This window comes from Sciurus carolinensis, chromosome 2 (genome assembly GCF_902686445.1).
Source record: "Sciurus carolinensis chromosome 2, mSciCar1.2, whole genome shotgun sequence".
In the NCBI taxonomy this organism is placed as follows: Eukaryota; Metazoa; Chordata; class Mammalia; order Rodentia; family Sciuridae; genus Sciurus; species Sciurus carolinensis.
The window spans coordinates 171,011,722-171,031,049 of NC_062214.1; the positions used below are offsets into that span (position 1 = coordinate 171,011,722).

The 19,328-nt window shown below is 45.2% G+C and overlaps 1 protein-coding gene across 5 annotated transcripts in view; it reads left to right on the plus strand.

Annotated features, from left to right (window-relative positions):
- The window catches only part of Rgs6 (regulator of G protein signaling 6), a 567,125-nt gene that overhangs the window by 515,767 nt on the left and 32,030 nt on the right, over positions 1-19,328 (plus strand). For all 5 annotated transcript variants that reach the window (XM_047539065.1, XM_047539060.1, XM_047539062.1 and 2 more), the window contains exons 14-15: positions 2,458-2,583; positions 10,000-10,186. In XM_047539065.1, the coding sequence (XP_047395021.1) occupies positions 2,458-2,583; positions 10,000-10,186 (313 nt within the window). The remainder of the gene's footprint in view (positions 1-2,457; positions 2,584-9,999; positions 10,187-19,328) is intronic.

Here is a 19,328-nt window from a genome sequence, read left to right on the forward strand (position 1 = left end):
AAGGAATGCCAAGGACTGCTGGCAGCATCCACAGTGGAGGGAAAGGCACGGAACAGATTTTCCCGTCAAGTCTTCAGAGAGCACACAGCCTGCCAACACCTCGATTTTAGGTTTCTAGCCTCCAGGACTGTGCGATGATAAATTTCTGCTGTTTTAAGGTTGTTAGCACTTTGCTCTGACAGTCCGAGGAAGCTAATAAACCAGACCCTCTGGCTTCTCCTAAGGAATGACCTTGAGCCTTTCTAGACATCTCTGATTTCTCGTCCTTGCTCTGGGTCTATATCTATCATGACAGTCTGAGATTTCTGAACTACTCCCAAAACTGTCCTTTTCCCACCCACCACCAAGGAATCTGGTGGGGTGCGTGTGGACTCCCTGTTTTGGTATCAGACAGTGGTGACTCTGGTGGTGGGTGTGCATCCATGGGACAGTCACTGTGAAGGCTGAGTCACTTTCCACTTCTGGTTTCTGGGCACAGCCTTTGATGAGGGTGCAGCCGCCACCAGCATCATCCTGCAGAGCCCTGACTCCTCGGCTGGCAAAGAGCAGATAATTGTGTCCAGCCCAGGTCCTGGCATGACTTGGGCAGAAGGACATGTTGTCCTGCAGCTTTCTGGGGCATAAATTTGTTGTTAGTGTCAACCCCAGGGGTGTTTCTCTAGAAAAAGTATTTTGTGACCTTCAACGTTATTGAGTTTGATTAGTTCTGTGGCTCTCATTTGAGAGAATCCAGGAGCTGTCCTCAAGTCTTATAAAAGGCCCAGCCTGGTTCTTTGATGGAATGCCCCCATTGTTTGCAACCCTGATGGGCTTAGTCTACCATCAGGGCCCTATTGAGCTATGCCCAGAATTGCAAAGTTCACAGCAAGAGCCTCGCTGATCCCCAAGTATACGATTGATTGGTCACCGTCCTTAGAAGACACTACCAGTTACATCTATCGATACAGAAGTAGTTGGGTTCGGATGACTTACATGTAGAGCTAGGTACCCACACATTAACCACTAGCCACATGTGGCTATTTAAGTTTAAACCTTAATTATTTAAAATAAGTACAGCTTAAAATTTAGTTCATCCATCATACCAGCCACTTTTCAAGTACTTAATGTTACCCGTTGCTAGTGGCTACCAGGTCAGAAAGTGCAGCTATGGAAGATCTCCACCATCACAGCAAATTTTCTAGAACTAGTCTGGAGTTATTTGCTTTCCCAAACCTTCCAACAAAAACTCCCTTCCTCCTTTTTGCTACCTGAAATTTTCTTTGATAAATATTGAGAATATGTCAACTCCATAGTAAGAGGAAAGAGATTTGATTCACTTAATGTTAGAGGTCATAAAATATATGGGTCTATTTCTAAAAAGAGGAAAACTATTTATTGGCCAACCAATGTTTGCCAAGTGTTATTGTGGTTGTACATCACCTAGGGAGCTTGTTAAACTGTAGCTTCTGATTCAGCAGGTTGGGGTGCGGGCATACAATTCTGCTTCTGGTCTGTAGACCACACCTTGAATGGTGGGGATTTAGAGCATGTGACTTGTAAATTAGGACCCTCTTGCTATAAGAAGAGTTGAGAGTAAATAAACATTACATGGCAAGACAGATGCTGAAGGAAATATTATCATGGCCCAACACCAAAAGAGTAAGACTAGTCATGGCTCCTTTAGCGTGAATGTGAACAATACAGCAAAGCTGAGCTATCTAGTAGAGCAGAGTTAAGGACACACTCAGGAACCACACTCTAGATTTGATTCTTGACTCCAACACTTAACCATGTATCCTGAGGCAAATTATCACTGGACCTTGGTTCCCTATGTGGAAAATGGAAATAATGCTAGTACATATTTCATAGAGAAGTTGTAAAAGTTCACTGCATTTGCAAATGTAAAATGCTTAGAACAGTTTCTAGCCTATCGTGAACACTGTGCACCACTCTGCTTCTAAACAAGTGAATATGGTTTATTGTGGATGAGTCAAAGCATTTCTGACCAATTGTCCCTCACTCAACTCTAAAACAGATGCTCATTTCTCCTTTGTGGATTGAGGAAAGGACAGGAGGTAGAGGATAATATTTTGATGAAAGACTGAATTCACAGAGCATCCTGGGTTGTAGTAGTGAAAGTGAAAAAAATATGGAACCAAAAGTTGGACCCGTGATTGACAGGAGTGGTCCAGGGAGGGCCAATCAATGGTGATGTTACATCTCCAGACAACAGCAGCCACTTGGTGGGCACCCAGGTGACCCTCACTGCACACTGCCCTTTCCCCATACCTCCTTTAAAGGAACTTTACTGTGGTTACTGTTGTTGTATGAAAGTCTGCATTTGGAAATTGTGCAAGTCTCACAGAATCTGTCACTTAAATACATCCCTTCAATGTGCGGAACAAATGAATTTAAGTTGTTGAACTAACTTTTACCTGATATTGACCATTTTTTAAATCTTCTCTTCCCACCCCAAAGCAAAGAGCCCAGCCAGCAACGAGTAAAAAGATGGGGCTTCTCTTTCGATGAGATACTGAAGGACCAGGTGGGGCGGGACCAGTTCCTACGGTTCCTGGAATCCGAATTCAGTTCAGAAAACCTCAGGTAAATCTCTCAAAAGTTTGAACTATACCGCCAAATGTGTTTGATAGAATTGGCATAATCAGTCTCTCCACCTCTTTTTCTCAATAAAACATTATTGGGGTTCGAGTTCAAATTCCAGCTGATCTGGCTTAGGTTAAAATGGAGAAGAAAAAATAAAACATGCAACTTTGTTATCACCATAATAGCATCTACCAACAAGAGAATTTTTTAGTTATTTAAATTTGATGACATTTGTTCAACTATCTGGAAACCTGTCTTTGATAATAATTAAATCCTCCAATGGATTTGATGATACCATTGATTAAGAAAACCATAGAACCAAGGAGTTTCAGAGTAGACAGGCAACTTCAATGACCTCTTCAAAACTTCCCATCCCAGGCCAAAGCCCGGAAACTCTGAAAAGTTACATTAAAGAAAGGAGTCAAGGGGCTTGTTTTAGAATTTCAAAAAGCCAAAGTAAATATCATTTAATAACTGGAGACATAACTGTACAGTCTAATTAAAATATGCTTTTTTCCCCCTCTGGGGGAGAATTCTCTCAATTCCCTGTGGTGTTTGCTCTGATCTGATGTCGCTGAGAATATCTGATTGTTTCTATTGGTCTCCAACTAATACTTTGTGTGGAAAATGGGTTAATAATTCCTATTTAATAGAAGAAAAAACTAAAACATCCCAAACATGGAGTCTAATGTGAGAGGAAGAGAAGGGAATGCATTAAAAGAAAGAGGGTTCTTGATCATGAAAAATCGGGGATTGTTTTGTTTATCCCACCTTTTATTGCATTAGATCAAGAATCATAAAGTTGCCAGGTGCGGTGGAGCACACCTATAATCCCTGTGACTTGGGGGCTGAGGCAGGAGGATCACGAGTTCTAAACCAGCCTCAGCAAAAGTGAGATGCTAAGGAACTCAGTGAGACCCTGTCTCTAAATAAAATACAGAATAGGACTGGGACATGGCTCAGTGGTCAAGTGCCCCTGAGTTCTATCCCTGGTACCCAAGGGAGGGAAAAAAGAAAAGAATCAGAAAGACTCATGTGAATTATCTGAGACCCCTGAATGATTTTAGCAAACTGGTGACTTCTCCATGGGTAAGATGGAAATCAATCAATCTCTTTCTCTTTTTTTTTCTTCATATCAAGTTCTTCTTAATTAAAGGTTTATTTCCAATATTCCAGTGTTATTTTCTGAAAAAGAGTTTAGCTAATTTCTGGGTTTTTTGTTTGTTTGTTTGTTTTTACTTTAAACTCAGAGCATATGCTGTGGGCAAATGATTGCCCTCTTCAATATTAATGTGCAAAATCCATGTTGTTTATTTGAAGTGAGAGACCACTTCGTCTCTTACATCAATCAGGTGACATTTATGACACATGTACACCACAACAAGCCCCACCAGAGTCTGCTGAGGGATGCAAGACAGCCAAGATGTGTTATCTTTGTCTGCAACGACCTTGTAGGTCCTTGAGGAAAAAGACACAAGGAATGATTAAATCATTAAATGGATATAAATAAGTGTAAACTCGAAGACCATTTTACAGGTGTCTAAAGGAGAGAAGAATTGATGCAGACCAGATTAGGCAAATCATAAGCTAGACTCTGAAGCACACACAAGATATCCATAGACAAAGAAGAGGCAGGGAGAATATTCTAAACTGGGGGTCTGGATTATCCAAGGGTGGCAGTGTGATTGCCCACACGGTGACGTCCTGGATCAACAGATGCCACCCGCTGTAAGCATGATGTCTTTCCGGGCAGCTCTGTGCCCGCTAGGAGTCAGGTAAGGTCGAATACCTTGTTTTCAGGTTATGACACAAGAGGGCCACCTACACCCTTACGGAGACTTTGAAGAATGATCACAGGGGTCCTGGTCATCGTGAGGGTCCCAAGAGCATCTGCTTGCTCAGCTGCTGCCTGGTCCAGTCTGGAGCATTCACAATGAACAACCAGAGTATGACAAATCAGAAGAGCTTCACCAAATACGCGTGACACTCAGGGCCCTGAGCGCACCCAGGCGTGTGCCCCTGGCAGGTGTTCAGTGCTTCCTCCCTCCATTATCACTTGTGCCTCTACCAGCTCCTTCCTCAACGCCAGGAAGGCTACATTTAATCTTGGGTGAAGGAGTGTGCGTGTACGTGAGGGATTTTGCTGGCCCCCAGCATGCATGCATAAATCCAGACTTAAAGAGGGTCCCCTCTGATCCACGACAGGAGAGAGGATAAGGAAAATAGAACAGCAGAGAGAAAAAGTCCAGCCCAAGAGCTTCTAAAATCCTCTCTGGTGGCCCAAATTCCTTTTTTATGATATTCAGCATAATTGGATACAGAGAGGAAAGCTCAGTTTTAAATCACACAACCTTAGGACCCTGTAGTCACTTACCACAAAACAGTTTCTTCTCCTTCCCTCTGTGTTCATTCCTTCAGCCATGGATACTGTCCTAGCACCTCCCATGACCTAGGACTCAAAGATTCAGAGCCAACCACATTTTACCCCTTGCGTGGGTAACGCCACTTGGAGATACTGCCCATCTGTTTCGTGCACTGTGCTGGGTTTTTCCCTTTTCCCAGAACTGGTGGAGAGCCAGGTTACTGGCATCTGAGCAGGCAAGGAAAGAGAGGGACTGACCAGAACCCAACTGGGCAACATTGCAAAAAAGCACCTCTCCACGTCCATCTTCCCGGGCTCACACGCATCTGTCCAGCAGAAGACGCACTCGGATCCTCACACTGACACAGCTCATGGAGTGCCAGCTAAGTAGCCAAGTGTTGAATTTGTATCCATTTCAGAACGAGGAACAAAGGAGCCCCAAAGTGTCACCAGTGACTGCACGATGCAACGGAAATTTCCTCTGGTCACTTTCTTCTGGGTGAGGCTATGAGATGAGCGGGGGCTATCACCTCCAGAGGACAGGGAAAAGGACATGACCAGCAGCACTTTTTGCTATGGCCCTCTGTGGCAGGGGCTGCTTCCCTTTCTCCTTTTCTAACCCACCCTGAGCTGAGTCCAGAGCTCCATTTGCACAGGCTAGACCCCTGGAGAGAGCTGCCTGCTGGGTGCCTTTGGACTGTGTGTAGCTTCCCACCCACTAGGTGGGGTCCTCAAATCTCTCAGGTAGGGAGCACCCTTAAGTGGATGGCCCTGTCCTTTCTCCCTGTTCCATGCATTTTCTCACAGTGGGTGGCCACCTGTCTGGGCCCCACTCAATCTCCCTGACACAAATCTTTGTCCTCCCTGTCTTGACACCTCTGCTGCTCGGCAGGGCATGAGTTAAAAAATCAAAACCTGCAGCAAAGAGCGTCCCCCGTACATTTTTTATGAGCTGTAACGTCTCCTGAGAGAACGTAGTTGTTCTTCTAACCTGCAGATTGATGATCCGCGTTCCACACCGTGGCGGCTGAAGGGAGAAGCAATTAAAAGAAAGCACGGGGGGCTGCCAGGTTTGCCTCCAGAGCTCTGTCACCAGCAGTTGCCCCAAGTCCTAGGAAGACCTGGGAAGGTTCACTAGGGCCAGCGGGATGCCCCACTCCCCAAACGCATAAGTCGCACCCAGTGACTAGTGACGGCTGATGGGTTGGCGATGTGGGCGCCCCATCTCAACCCAGCCAAGGAACTGAGCTTGAAGTTCAATCCGTTGTTCCGAGCCCCTGGTTGACCAGCAGAGGGCACAGAAACACTTCCTTCTGCCGTGGAGTTCGCTTTTCTCTGGGAACGCACCCAAAGCTGTGTTTTCCAACGCATGAAAATTCTAGTTTGTAAAAAGATAGGTAAGCAGGAAACTGCGGTCTGCCGGGGCAGGACGGAAAGGGATCAGCAACTCAAGGTTCCTCCCCCCAGCCGGCCTCCAGGGGAGATCCCACCCCTTGTCAGCATCTAGGGAGAAAGGCGGCCACCTGAGGCGGCCCCGGGACCGCCCTGCGTCCCATCCATCCACCGCGTGGCTTCGCCCCGGTGGTTTCCGAGCCCGGCTGCCTCTCCCCCAAGGCTGCCCCTCTCCCCCGCCTGCGTTCCTTTCTAAGCCTCTGCCATGGATCGAATGCCGGCACACGGATCGAATGCACAGGACGGCCTCCTGCTGCTCTGGCGACTGGCAGCGACGAGGGGCGAGGCAGGACAGGTGGTCTCCCTGATACCCTGGAGCCCTTGTGGCCTGCCAGTCATGACGGCCCTTCTGCTGCCAGCCGCGGGGGCTTAGTGAAGGATGGGTGGATTTGACGCTGCTGCTGGCATTTGACTCCCTGCTGCGTCCTCCGAGGAGCGGTACCTGCAGGCTTTTGATAAGAGCAGCCGCTTCGCAAGCCTCAATGGGCCTCCCTTCCTCAGGCGGTGGATGTGCAGACAGAAGCTTTTGTGGCTCTTTGCCGGGAGGGGGGAGTGTGGCCTGAGCTGGGAGCTGTGGGGTGGGAAGATGGCAAACACCAACCAAAGCCTGTTCTGAATTTCAAATTGACACAAAGGTTCTTCGAAGCCATGATGGTAAACACATACGGGATGTCAGGATGCTGTTGTGACAGCATTTTCTCTGTCACCTGGGAGGGACAAGGCAGGTCATCTCTCCAAGGCAGGCAGAAGGCTGGGCTGCATCCCTGTGTATGCAGGCGGAGAAAACTGCTGTCTCGGGATGTCACCCCCACGCCCTACCCCTCCCCTCCTCTCTCTCCCTCCTCTCCCTCTCCCCTTCCCCCACCTCTCCCACTGCCTCTCCTCCCCCTCTCTGAACAGGCTGTTGTTTCTTCTTGTGCTTTTTAAAAACAATTCTTGATTCTCTCTGATGGAGGGAACCTTTTCTTTTTTTATATATAAAAGTTGATTAAATTTGATTCTGACATTTGCACTGATATCAGCTCCAGACCTTCTTTATACCCATCTGAGTGATGGCATTGATGTGGCACTCACATAATTCTGCAAAAGGGACCTGATGTCCCCAGGAACTACAGGGAGCCTGTGGAACTCAAGCTGCTGGAGTCCTCGGGGCCTCCCCAGAAGGGCCCCATAGCTCTTCCTCATGGAAGACTGCAGCAAGGGACAGAGGTGACAGAAGGAGACATCCCACATGACATTGATGGAGGAGGCAAAAAATCACCCCTGTGTCATCCATTTGTGTGAGAAACTGCAGAGCTGTAGGGGAGGGAAGGGGGCTGACCCAGAAGGTTGCTTGCAGCCAGGATTCAGCCAGAGGTGCTCCAGGCTGGTTCTCCACCTGCCCCAGTCTGTGCTTGCGGCCCCCCTGACTTGGTCTTTGAGTTACCTGTTCTCCTCCTTCCAGTTCTTCAAAAAGCTAACCCTGACCTCCAGCATCCAGGGCTTCCAGCATTGCTCACTTGCTGCTCAGAGAAAACCTCCTAGGGCTCTTGTCGCCAGATGATCATGTTTACCTCTAGGTATCCTGGCTGTCCCCCTCACCTCATGGTAGACCTTAGAGATGGACGGAAATCCCTGAGGAAGCCCCAGAATAGGCCTGAGGAGTGGAGGAGATGGAGGAGTTCCAGGGGTCCACCTGAGCAGTGGGCAGGTTAACACTCCTTGCAAAGCTCTCTGGACTCTGGGTAAAGAATCACTATTGTTCTCCTCTCCTCTGGCAACCAGACGACATGAGCACCAAGGACCAGTGGCAAAAAGGAGGGCTGGTGTTGAAGAACAGGTGACTGTAGATTGCATCAACCACAGCCCTGGAAAGCTGCTAAGTAGGCCACCCCAGTTGAAATGCAAGGGATCAAACAGTCCGTGCAGCCTCACCTGCCCCTCCTGTGCCCCCCACCCACGAGCCTGAAAGTATTTCACAGTTAAGCCTGGATCAAAAGTTCTTCAGACCTTTGCCACATTTCTCACCACACACTTTGTGCCCATTTCACAGATGAGAAAAGAGACACCTGGAAAGGTACAACAATTCAAGACAAAGGCATAACCTGGATAACAGAACAGGGCTTCCTCTTCTGCTGAGCAAGAGGTTATCTCCCTCCTGGACTTTCTCTTGGTTCTTCAGGATCAATGAGGGAACCATGAGGGTTTTCTTTAAGGAGATCAATAAAATCCTAAATGGCAAATCAGGGCAAGAGTTGGAGCCCAGCATTCCTGTGGCATACGCACACCCCTGTCCTTGTGGGAATGGGGCTGCATTACCCCAATAGGCCACCGGGTGGCGCCTTTGAGCCACACACTTGGCTCCTAAGACATTTCTCTGAATAACAGAAAAACATGTTTAACCTTTTAAAAAAAAAAAAAAAAAAAAAAAAAAAAAAAAAAAAAAAAACCAAGTACATCTTACTTTGGATGAAATTCGATGACAGATTGAATGCACTTTTCATCATGTTGCGGTTCAGATTTTTTTGTCCTCCCCTTTCATAGACTAGAGTACGTGTGATATTCCCATGACTGTGGAACCCCCAGAGCATGGGACCTGTCCTCCTATCTCATTGCTGGGGAAACTGGCCTGTCCCCTTCACGGAGCAAAGAGTGTGCTGCTCAGCTCTGGGTTCCTTTGAAAGGCTGCCTTGGGACCCGTCCTCAGGACCTGGGAGCTGCTGTTCAGGCATTGGCTCAGATTGCTGCTGCTCTCAGCAGGAAAGAGCTCACAGGCGGCACTGCCAACGGCTACTCCCCTGCCGATGCTGAGGGATTATGGAGAGGCAAATGGAAGTGAGCAGGAGATTGTTCTCTTTGGCACTCCCTGGAGAATCTTTTGGCAAAGAGGTCCCCCCATGTATGCCCCTTCCGCTTTGTTCCAGACGAGCCTACCTTCAATCTGAAAGTTCTGAGTTGAGTACCTCCTATATGCCAAGCACCACGTTGAATGCTGGTGTGAACTGCTTAATTTCTCCATTTCTAACATGAACGGCTGGCTCACTCCAACTCAGATATTATTTATGATTCCAGGATTCTGCCTGCTTCTCTGATCTTTTCTTCATTTTGATGCCTCCAGTTGAACCCAGCCAGATTTGACAGAGGGACTCACATGGTATAGGTGTACCTCACTGGGGGTGATTTGACCTCCTGGGGAACATTTGGTAATGCCTGGAAACATTTTTGTTTGTCCTAACTTGGGGAGTGCTATTGACATCTAGTGGGTCGAGGCCAAAATTGCTGCTTAACATTCGACAAGGCAGAGGACAGTCCCCTGCTTCCACAAAGAAGCATCCAACCTAAAACAGGAATAGTGCTGAGGTTGAGGAATCTGCTATAGAGGGAGAGGCATCTCTTGTTGGTCACCATAAGCTCACTGATCCTCTAACAGGGCCTTCTTTTCTGTTCTCTTCGATGGTGGAACACCCTTTGTATTTTCCACAGTTCCCATGGTCCTTGTGACCCATGTGGCAGCATCAGGGCTGGCTGGAGGAATCCAACAGGATGAGTTTCATGCGACATGAGCTCCGAGACGGTCTCCATCAGGGTCCAGATGGAACTGACTGTTTCTGCTTTTGCTTCAGGTTCTGGCTGGCTGTGCAAGATCTCAAGAAACAACCCCTACAGGACGTGGCCAAGAGGGTAGAAGAAATCTGGCAAGAGTTTCTAGCTCCAGGAGCCTCAAGCGCCATCAACCTGGATTCCCACAGCTATGAGATAACCAGTCAGAATGTCAAGGATGGAGGGAGATACACCTTTGAAGATGCCCAGGTTTGCTAATTGACAATGGTTGTGCTCTAAGGGTTCTGTTTGGTGGTCCACCTCGCCACTGGGCGCTTTGAACACAAGTCCAAGGCATTGTAGGCAGTTAGAATTTGGAGTTTCATTATATATAAGTCCTTCAACTGAAGCCATTCCAGACAGGTGCACAACAAAACTCAAAAACTGTTTTCCTCGATTAATTACGTCATTACATAGACAGAAATGTACGGCGACAGATGCCCCTCAGCTTACAACGGATGAGGTTACGTCCTGGTAAACCCATCGTAAATTGAAATATCATAAGTTGAAAATGCATTTGATACACCTATCAAAGCTCAGCATACACTACGTCACAGAGCGCTGGGTTTTTCCTCTCCTGAGCACATGGCTGATGGGAGCTGTGGCTCACTGCCACTGCCCAGCATCTCCAGAGAGGATTGTACTGCGTATCGCTAACCCGGGAAAAGGTCCAAATTTGAAGTACAGCTTCTACTGAATGCCTATCATTTATGCACTATTGTAAAGTCAAAAAATCATAAGTCAAAACACCATCAGCTGGGGACTCTCTGTACATGTTTATCTTTTCCAGGAAAATCTCGAAGTGTTTTATAAAATCTGAAGTCTTGGACTAGGTCAGTAGTAGAATCTGGAAACCATAATGCAGCCTGAGTAAGGTGACATCGTGAGCTGACAGGGCCCACGTCTGTCTAGCTGTGATGTTCACACTCAAAACCACCCCACTGCATGACTTCCCTGGTGGCTCCCAACTACACAGTTAGTACTTTTTGACCCCCTCTGTGCCAGGCCCTGAGCTCTGTGAAGAGACAACGCGAGATACAGAAAAAAGTCCCTGTCCTCAACGAGGTCATGGGCTAATTTGCAGGTAGACCAGTAAACAGGCAGTTCCAGCAGTGAGAAAAGGGCCCCAAAGGGGTGGACAGGGTTGAAGCAAGCCCACGGGAGGGACTCCCAGCCTGCGGGCCACAGCTAGGGTGTTCGCAGACGATGGTGGGGCTGGTGGAGAAACAGAAACCACAGAATCCACCTAAACAGCTGGCTTAACCTTGAGGGCTGGGGTGTGTCATTTCTAAAGATACATATCAGATCAGTTTCTCACTTCCTGCCCCCTAATTTTTAGTCCTTCCCGCCATCCCACACCCAGAGGCAGGGCTCAACAGTGTACTGTTTTCTTGACCCCACTCATTTCTCTCACCTGTGGGGTCCCCAGAGGGAATTTGGGTGGTTTGCACTTCTGCAGACCTTATTATCTTGTTTAGGAAACTTGGTCTTGTTGCACCAATGCAAGTAATGGCACAACCAGTGTCCCTGGTCATTTGCCCCGAATTTCAGATGGAAACATCTGTCAACCTGAATACCATACCTATCCCTGTACTCCCCTGGGGTGGATGCCATCGAATGCCTGTGCCAGGCAGATTTGATTCTCTGTCTCTGTGAAATCGTGAGTCTCCTATGCCCTTTGAAGCTTTGAGGCAAAATATTTGAGTCATGGGCACTCTTATATTTCCGATGTACTTTTGTATAAGTATGTGTATGTGATCCCCAGCGCGATATTGACATGGCCCAGTAAGGAGGAGGTGGAGAAGTTCCATGGGGTTCTTGACGTGGTTGATCTAAAACACGAGGCTCAACTCTGCATTATTCATGAAACATCAGAAGAGGGATTCTGGTGGGAAACCATGATGTCCCCAGCCAGTGTTATCACTCTGGCCTTGACATCAGGAAGAATATACCCTAATATTTTATTATGGAAACTTTTAGACAGAAAAGTGGGAAGAACAGAACCACAAACCTTTATGGGCCCTTATTCAGCCTTAACCCTCATCAGGACATGATCGATCTCTGTGCCTACCTACTTTTTCACCTGCCCCTGACCCTTCTTTTGTGTTAATGTTATCACAGTTCCAAAATCACAACTTAACAAGTTTGCAAGAATCTCTTAATATCATCAAACATCAGGCAAGTGTTTGGACTTACAGTAGTCCCATAAATGCCTTTTGAAAAATCTTTATTTAAAATCAGAATCCTTATACTATAGTAGATCAACATTTAAGTTTCCTTTAATCTACAGGTTCCCTTTATCTCTCTTTCCCTCCCTCTCCCCCTGTGCAATGTGTTTGTTGAAGGAATTGAACCCTTTATCCTACAAAGATTGTTACAGTGTGGATTTTTCTGATTACAGCCCAGTGGTGCTATATAACATGTTCTTCTATCATCTGTATTTTCTATAAATCTGTTGCCTGCTTTAGATATTTAATCAGATTAAGGTTTGATTTTTGTGGACAAAATTGCTGTGTGGATTGTGTGGTGTTCTCTTGTCAGGAGCACATAATGTCTGGCTCTCTTTTTGTGTGATTTTAGCAGCTTCTGATGTTTATTGCTTTGATCCATGAGTTAATTAGGGGTTACAAAACGATGATGTTCTCATTGTATCTTTCTTTCTTCACTTATTAGCTGGAATACTTTCTTTTAAAAAGAAAAACTTCTCTCAACTATTTCATTAATTGGGAGTACAGTACATATAAGGAGGGTGGGAAAATGTTTGATTCTTTCCATTTATTTGCTAATTTTCAACACCATGAGTGATTTACTATCTTCTTCCTTGTGAGTTTTCTGTTCTGCTTTTAGTATCTTTGCAAATCATGAATTCAAGCCTATTTGATGTGTTTCATCTCTTTTGCTTGTAATTTTTATTAATGCTTGGATTGTCCTATCTCTGGCCAGTTGGGTGCTCCTGATATGACCCTCATTGTCTTCGATGTCATCTAAATAGCAAGGAGACTAAGATGTTCCAGGCTCTGCCCCAGACCTGGAAGAAGTAATTTCTCTAAGGATTCCTCTTAGTGGGAAATAATTTTAGGAACCACAGTCTGGACACCGGAGTGCCCATTGTTCCTGGGTTGTTCATCATTAATAGACCTTTTTGAGTGAATGGAGCTAAGTAGAAAACAGATTACTATCGTTTGTAATAAAAATACATCAAGTAATAAAAGTACATACTATACTTTCAATTTAAATTCAGAACTAAAGGGCATTTTGTTTAACCTCTTCTGTGTTAGTCAGCTTTTCATTGCTGTGACAAAAATACCTGGCAAAACAACTTAGTGGGGAAAAAAAGTTGATTTTGGCTTACAGTTCCAGAGGTCCAGTTCATGGTCATCTGGTTTCATTGCTATGGGCTTGAGGTGAAGCAGAACATCATGCAGAAGGGTGTGGCAGAGGAAAGCTGCTCAGCTTATGGCAGCCAGGAAGCAGAGAAAGAGAACAAGGCACCAGGGCCAAAATATGAAACACCAAAGCCATGCCCCAGTGATCAACTTCCTCTAGTCACACCCTACCTACCTACAGTTATCCCCAGTTCAGTAGTTTTTTTCAAACTATTAATCCATTTAGTGGATTAATTCATTTCATCCCTGAACATTCCTGCATTGTCTCACACATGAGTTTTGGGGGAACATCACGTATCCAAACCATTGTATCTTCTTATGCTTCTGCCTCCTTTCTCTATGCTGAGAATCTGGTTCTCAAAGACACCATGGATGACAGCTTATTACTCATTTTCTGTATTGTACATTAGCCAGAGAAATCTGAAAGCTGCATTGCCGATGCTGGCGGAGTGGTGAGATTAATGTCTGGTTCCATGACTGTTGCAAAGCGTTCCTTTGTTGGAAGCACTGTAGTTCAGTCAATCAGTCCTTCTTCTTGGACACTTAGGTTGTTTCTAACCCAAGAAAGATTTCGTGGGAGAACTTGAGCGTCAGCACATCATGACTTGGCAAGGTTTCGAATACCGAACCTTCATCACTACAGTGCTCTGCAATCTTTCAGGTACTTTCAAATACATTATATCTCATTTTCAAAGCAATCTTGCGAGGTGGACCAAATATGAACATCTGTCTAGATCTATTTTCCTCAAGATCTGGAAGAGCAGTCTTCCATGAACTCAAATAAATACCCTTCCTCAACTAATTTTCAGCCCGTTCCCTATTGTTTCTTATGTTTTCACCATAAATACACAAAGTGTTTCTTATGAGCAGAGTGACCTGGGGCAAGTTATGTAAATCCTCTGGAGTCTTCCTTTCCTCACCTATAGAAGACAGATATAGCAGAACCTATGCGGGTTTTGAAATGGGAACCAGGGGAAAGGAGGCATACTGACCACTAACAGTGACTGGCCCACAGTAAGACAGGGAACATATTTACTACTTTATTTTCCTAATGCCATGAGTAGTCTTTTAAAAATACTTTTATGCATAACATACTTGAAGAAAAATTCAAATAATTGCTTGCAACATGAGTCCCCAGAGATAACCCCTATTTTGATACATAGATACTCCTTAGCTTACAATGGGGTGGGGTGGCATCCTGATAAACTCATGGTAAGTTAAAAGTATTACAAGTTAAAAAAGCATTTAATACACCTAAGCTACCAAACCTCACAGGTTAACAACACAGCACACTGTAGAGTATCAGTGGTTTCCCTTTGTGATTACAAGGCTGTCGTGGAGCTGAGGTTCACCACCCAGTATTACAACACTGAAATACCACATGAAACGAGTCTGAGAAAAGATCAAAACTCAAAGTTCAAAGTCTAGTTCTACTAAATGCACATAGCTTTCATACCACCATAAAGTAAACAAGTTGTAAATTGACCCATCCATTCCAAGTTGGAGACCTCTGTATTTTCTTCCTCCATTTTTGTATAGAGGTATATGTTAGTCTGCTCAGGCTGCTATAACAAAAATATCACAGACTGGGTGGCTTAGACAGGATACATTTACTTATCACCATTCTCAAACCTGGGAAACCCAAGATGAGGTTTCCAGCAGATTTGCTTCCTGATGAGGATCCTTTTCCTGTCTTGTAGAAGGTCACACCTTCTTGCTGTGTTCTCCAAGGTAGTAAAGAGAAAGAACTCTGGTCTCTCTTCCTCCTTTTACAAGAACACTAATCCCATCATGGGGTCCCACCCTTATGACCTTATCTAAACCTCACTACCTCCCAAAGGCTCCACCTAGGAGACCCTGGTGGTTAGGCCTTCAACAGTATGAAATCTTTAGTCCATAACAGGGTAATTATGCAAATAAAGTGATTCTACCTTTTACATTAAACCAGGGGCAGTTAGAGAATGAAACTCTTTCTGAAGGGAGATAGTATAAATTTGAGGCTTTGTGGGTCATATGGTCAATGTGACAGTGTTCAATCCTACTAGACAAAGCAGCTACAATGTGATAATATAAACAACAAAATGGTTGAGTATGGCTGTGTGCCCCATACAACTTTATTTGTGGACAATGAAATTCCATTTTTTTTTTTAACAAAGCAAGTTCTTTTAATTTTTTTCAACTATTTGAAAACACAAAAGCCATTCTTAGCTCCAAGAATGGATTTGAAACAAAGGCTGTAGCTGTGGCCCCTTGTCAATCAACAGATCATGAATATCATTTGAAATACTTCCAGAAGCCCAGAAAGGTACAGGAGAGTGGTTGGGAATGATTAATCGCCAAGCTTCTATGAGGAGGGAGGTTAGAGAAGACTTGGTTTGGGTACAGTCACAGCAACACAGCAATCTCAAGCATGTTTCTGAGTGGGATTGAAAAGTACAGAGAAGTCGGCCAGCTCACACCATCTTCCTGGTCAGCACTGATTGCCTGGCCAGGCAGAGCGGGTGTAGAACAGAACTTTCCAGCTAAGAAAAGCAGGTTAGAATTCGCAGTAGCCCTTGACCAGCAAGGCTTTGCCTTCACGTCTCCCAACTTACTCCCAAGAGTCTGCAGCTCAGATCACACTGTCCCTTGATTGTTAGTGCTGTGGGCCTGGTGTCCCCTGAGACTTAGAGGAACTCTGATCCCTAGAAGAGGGCCCAGAGCCAGAAGGTAGGCCCTGGTCCTGTTTTCTGCCCTACACTTTTTCTAACTTAATCTTTCTTCCCTCAGTTGTCCATCTGCTAAGGGGGAACAGTGACACCTAAGTCCTTTCAATTCCCCCTCAAGATCAGGAGCTAAGAATGGCCACCTTAGCCTGTCATGACGGTTCTCAGATGCCCTCCACAGTGGTTGCAAAACCTTCAGAAGCAAGAGCATGTGCCATGGCAGTCAGTAGCCTTCGTGGAGGCCCAAGGAGATTCTGTATTCCCTGGAAGTGGGAACTGGGGGTGGGGTGTGGCTTCTCTCTGAGGATTCCATTTTTCTTTTGCCCCATGCATTGTTACAGCAAGGTTAACGGCCTGTGTTTGCTTCCTGTGGAAATATTCCACAAGACACCCTGTCAGCCGGGGCCCAGCATTTGCACTTGTGTTTTGCTGATCTGTTTGGCTCTTTTGAAAATTTGGGCCAAGACCAAATCCTCCATAAAGGTCTGTGGGCTGTGACCAGAGCCGTCAGCTGTTAGCTGTGTTGTTCCAATTTCATAGATTTAGCCTTGTGAGGGGAAGGGGAAAAATGGGCCATAATTTTTTTTTTTTTTTTTTTTTTCTTAAGGACTTAGTTCTTTCTGCTAGGAACTGAATTCCCTGTTCTCAACCATAGTACATCGGAAAACCTGCACCATTACCTACTGGCTATGTGGTCTCAGACTAGCACCTTGAGCTTTTGTACTTTAGTTTCCTCATCTGTAAATTGAGGGTGTCTTCTCCACATCATACTAAGATTTTGGAAAAACTCAGATGAGCTAATAGCGCTGAGAATTCCTTTAAACAGCAAAAGGTGATATTTATTTGTAAAAGCAAACTTACAAAAGTAATAGCTTAAGTATTCGTCCGGGTCTCCCTTCCAAGTTAAGATCAAAAAGAAATTGTTTTGAGTAGATGTATGCTCTTGCAGGGAAAAAAAATGCGGGGGTCCTTGAGTGGACACCTAAGGAGCCTCAACTTTCTCATCCTAAAGACAGTGGAAAAGAGTTGAAGGTCTCAAGCTGGAAGAGGGTGAATCAGACGGTGGTGGCTGTGAGCTAGGGCCAGGGCAGAGATCGAAATCTTGGAGCTTAGAGTCTCAAGCTTTGCTGGAAGTTTTTGGAGAGGAGAATGAAAGCACAGGAAGTATTGAGGACCTGAGGCTTCCTCTTAGGACATTCGCCTCTTTGCAGAGCCTCCAAAGGAAAGCAAGAGGCAGGTAGCTGGCACAGTGCCAGTTGGCTTCAAGGTTAAAAGCTTTGGAGAATCCAAGGATGATCCAAAGTCTGTGTCCCTGGGTCCTTTCGGTCCTTTGTTCATCTGCCCACCCAACCATTTCATGAACATTCTTTCTTCCATTTGAGTTGGGAGACCTTGACCTATGGTGCGTGAAGTTCTATGCTGAAGGAATCACACAGGAAATAGGAGGCTTGGATTCTCTTTGCCATTGGGCAGAACTTGTCTAAGAGCACATCATTCTTTACAAGGAAAACAAACCAGGTCGCTGAGATTGGATTGCATTGGAAATCTGTCCTTCAAAGGGATTGGCAACTGAATCGGGAAGACCAGCTCTACCCCTTGGCTTTGGTCCCTGCAGGTTCCCACCTAGTTTTGCTGATTGTCCACGCTCGGCTCCTTTCCTGATCTGTTCAATACTTGGAGTATCTTCAAGACCTCTAGATTTGAAAGTTATTTGATAGAAGCAAAAATATGTTCTTCTTTACCCTTTGTAAGTCCCTACAACACTAAGGTAATGCTCTGTTTCAGTTGAGGCACTCTGAAGCAATTTCTTGACAATCTAGAATTATAACACTCTCAGATATGCCTATCATTTCAAATAGAGGGGTGGGGGGAGGAACAGTTTGTCCCTTAGCTTTAAACTTTGAAGATTCTTGAGGAGTTCACATAGCGAACAATAAAGATTGGTTAAATTGAATTTCTAAATATTCCAATTCAGCAATACTAGAAATACCCACTAAGTGCCAGATGCTCTAGGCTCCGGAAATATAAGATGTCTAGTTTGGTCTCTTCTCTCAAGTAGCCCTCAACCGAAGTTTCCAGAATTCTACACACTCATCATCAATTCATAGAATGATCAAATGCCAACCTCAAGGCTAGGAGGAGGTCTGGGTGATAAAAGAGCTGAGAAAGACACCACGGCGTCCACACCGACCACGAAGCCTCTGTTGAAAAGTTTCTTTTATTATCTAAACTTAGATGTTTAAAGGCAGCTTGATTAAGGAATGAAAGATTTCTAACATTTACTTTGTTTGAAAGCCAAAGCCCAGGGGATTTGATGTTTGCCCCGGATTACTCAGAAGTAGAAGTCTTCCCAGGCAGGCAGACGCTTCATCTTGGCTCCGGTAGAGAAGGAGGTGACATTGTATGCAAGCATCACAAGACTGCACCAAGCTTCCTGGTATTAATCCCCGATTGGAGGGCATTTCCTGGTAGACTCCCATGCAGCCATACTTCACTAAAGAACGCACGGCACTGCTTGCTCCGGGAGTTACTCATTTGATTCTGTGGGTGGTGCTATTTTAGGGAGATGAACAGCAGAGGGAGGGATGCATTTTAGAGAGAGCAAATCAGTTGTCTGTGATCTGCTTCTGTTTATTATTACAGCAACTAGTAGTTCCTAGAGAGGGGGAATCAGAGAATTTAATTCCAAAATGTCTTTCTTGCTACTTCCCAGCAAAGATTTCTTGTGCCAAACCCCATGATCTTGAAGAGGGAAAAGAAAACAATTTTCTAAGTTAAAGCCCATGGTATTTGGGTAGGTAAAAGCCAATCCACGAAGCTGTCTTCTAAGATAGTCTTATCTGAGTGCAGGGATTGAACAACATGAGAATACAGTGCCCTTTGACCAGTTAAATTGAGGGTGTCTGTGTGGATGTTTTACAGGGTAAAGGCAAAATATCTTTTTTTTTATTATTGTAAACAAATGGAGTACAACTTGTTTCTCTATTTGTACATGAAGTAGAGGCATACCATTTGTGTAGTCATACATTTACATAGGGTAATGGTGTTTGCTTCATTCTGTTATTTTTTCCTCCCCCCCACCCCTCCCACCCCTCTTTTTCCTCTATGCAGTCCCTCCTTCCTCCATTCTCGACTCCCTCCCACCCCCCATTATGTATCATCTGCTTATCAATGAGATCATTTGTCCTTTGGTTTTTTGAGATTGGCTTATCTCACTTAGAATGATATTCTCCAATTTCATCCATTTGCCTGCAAATGCCA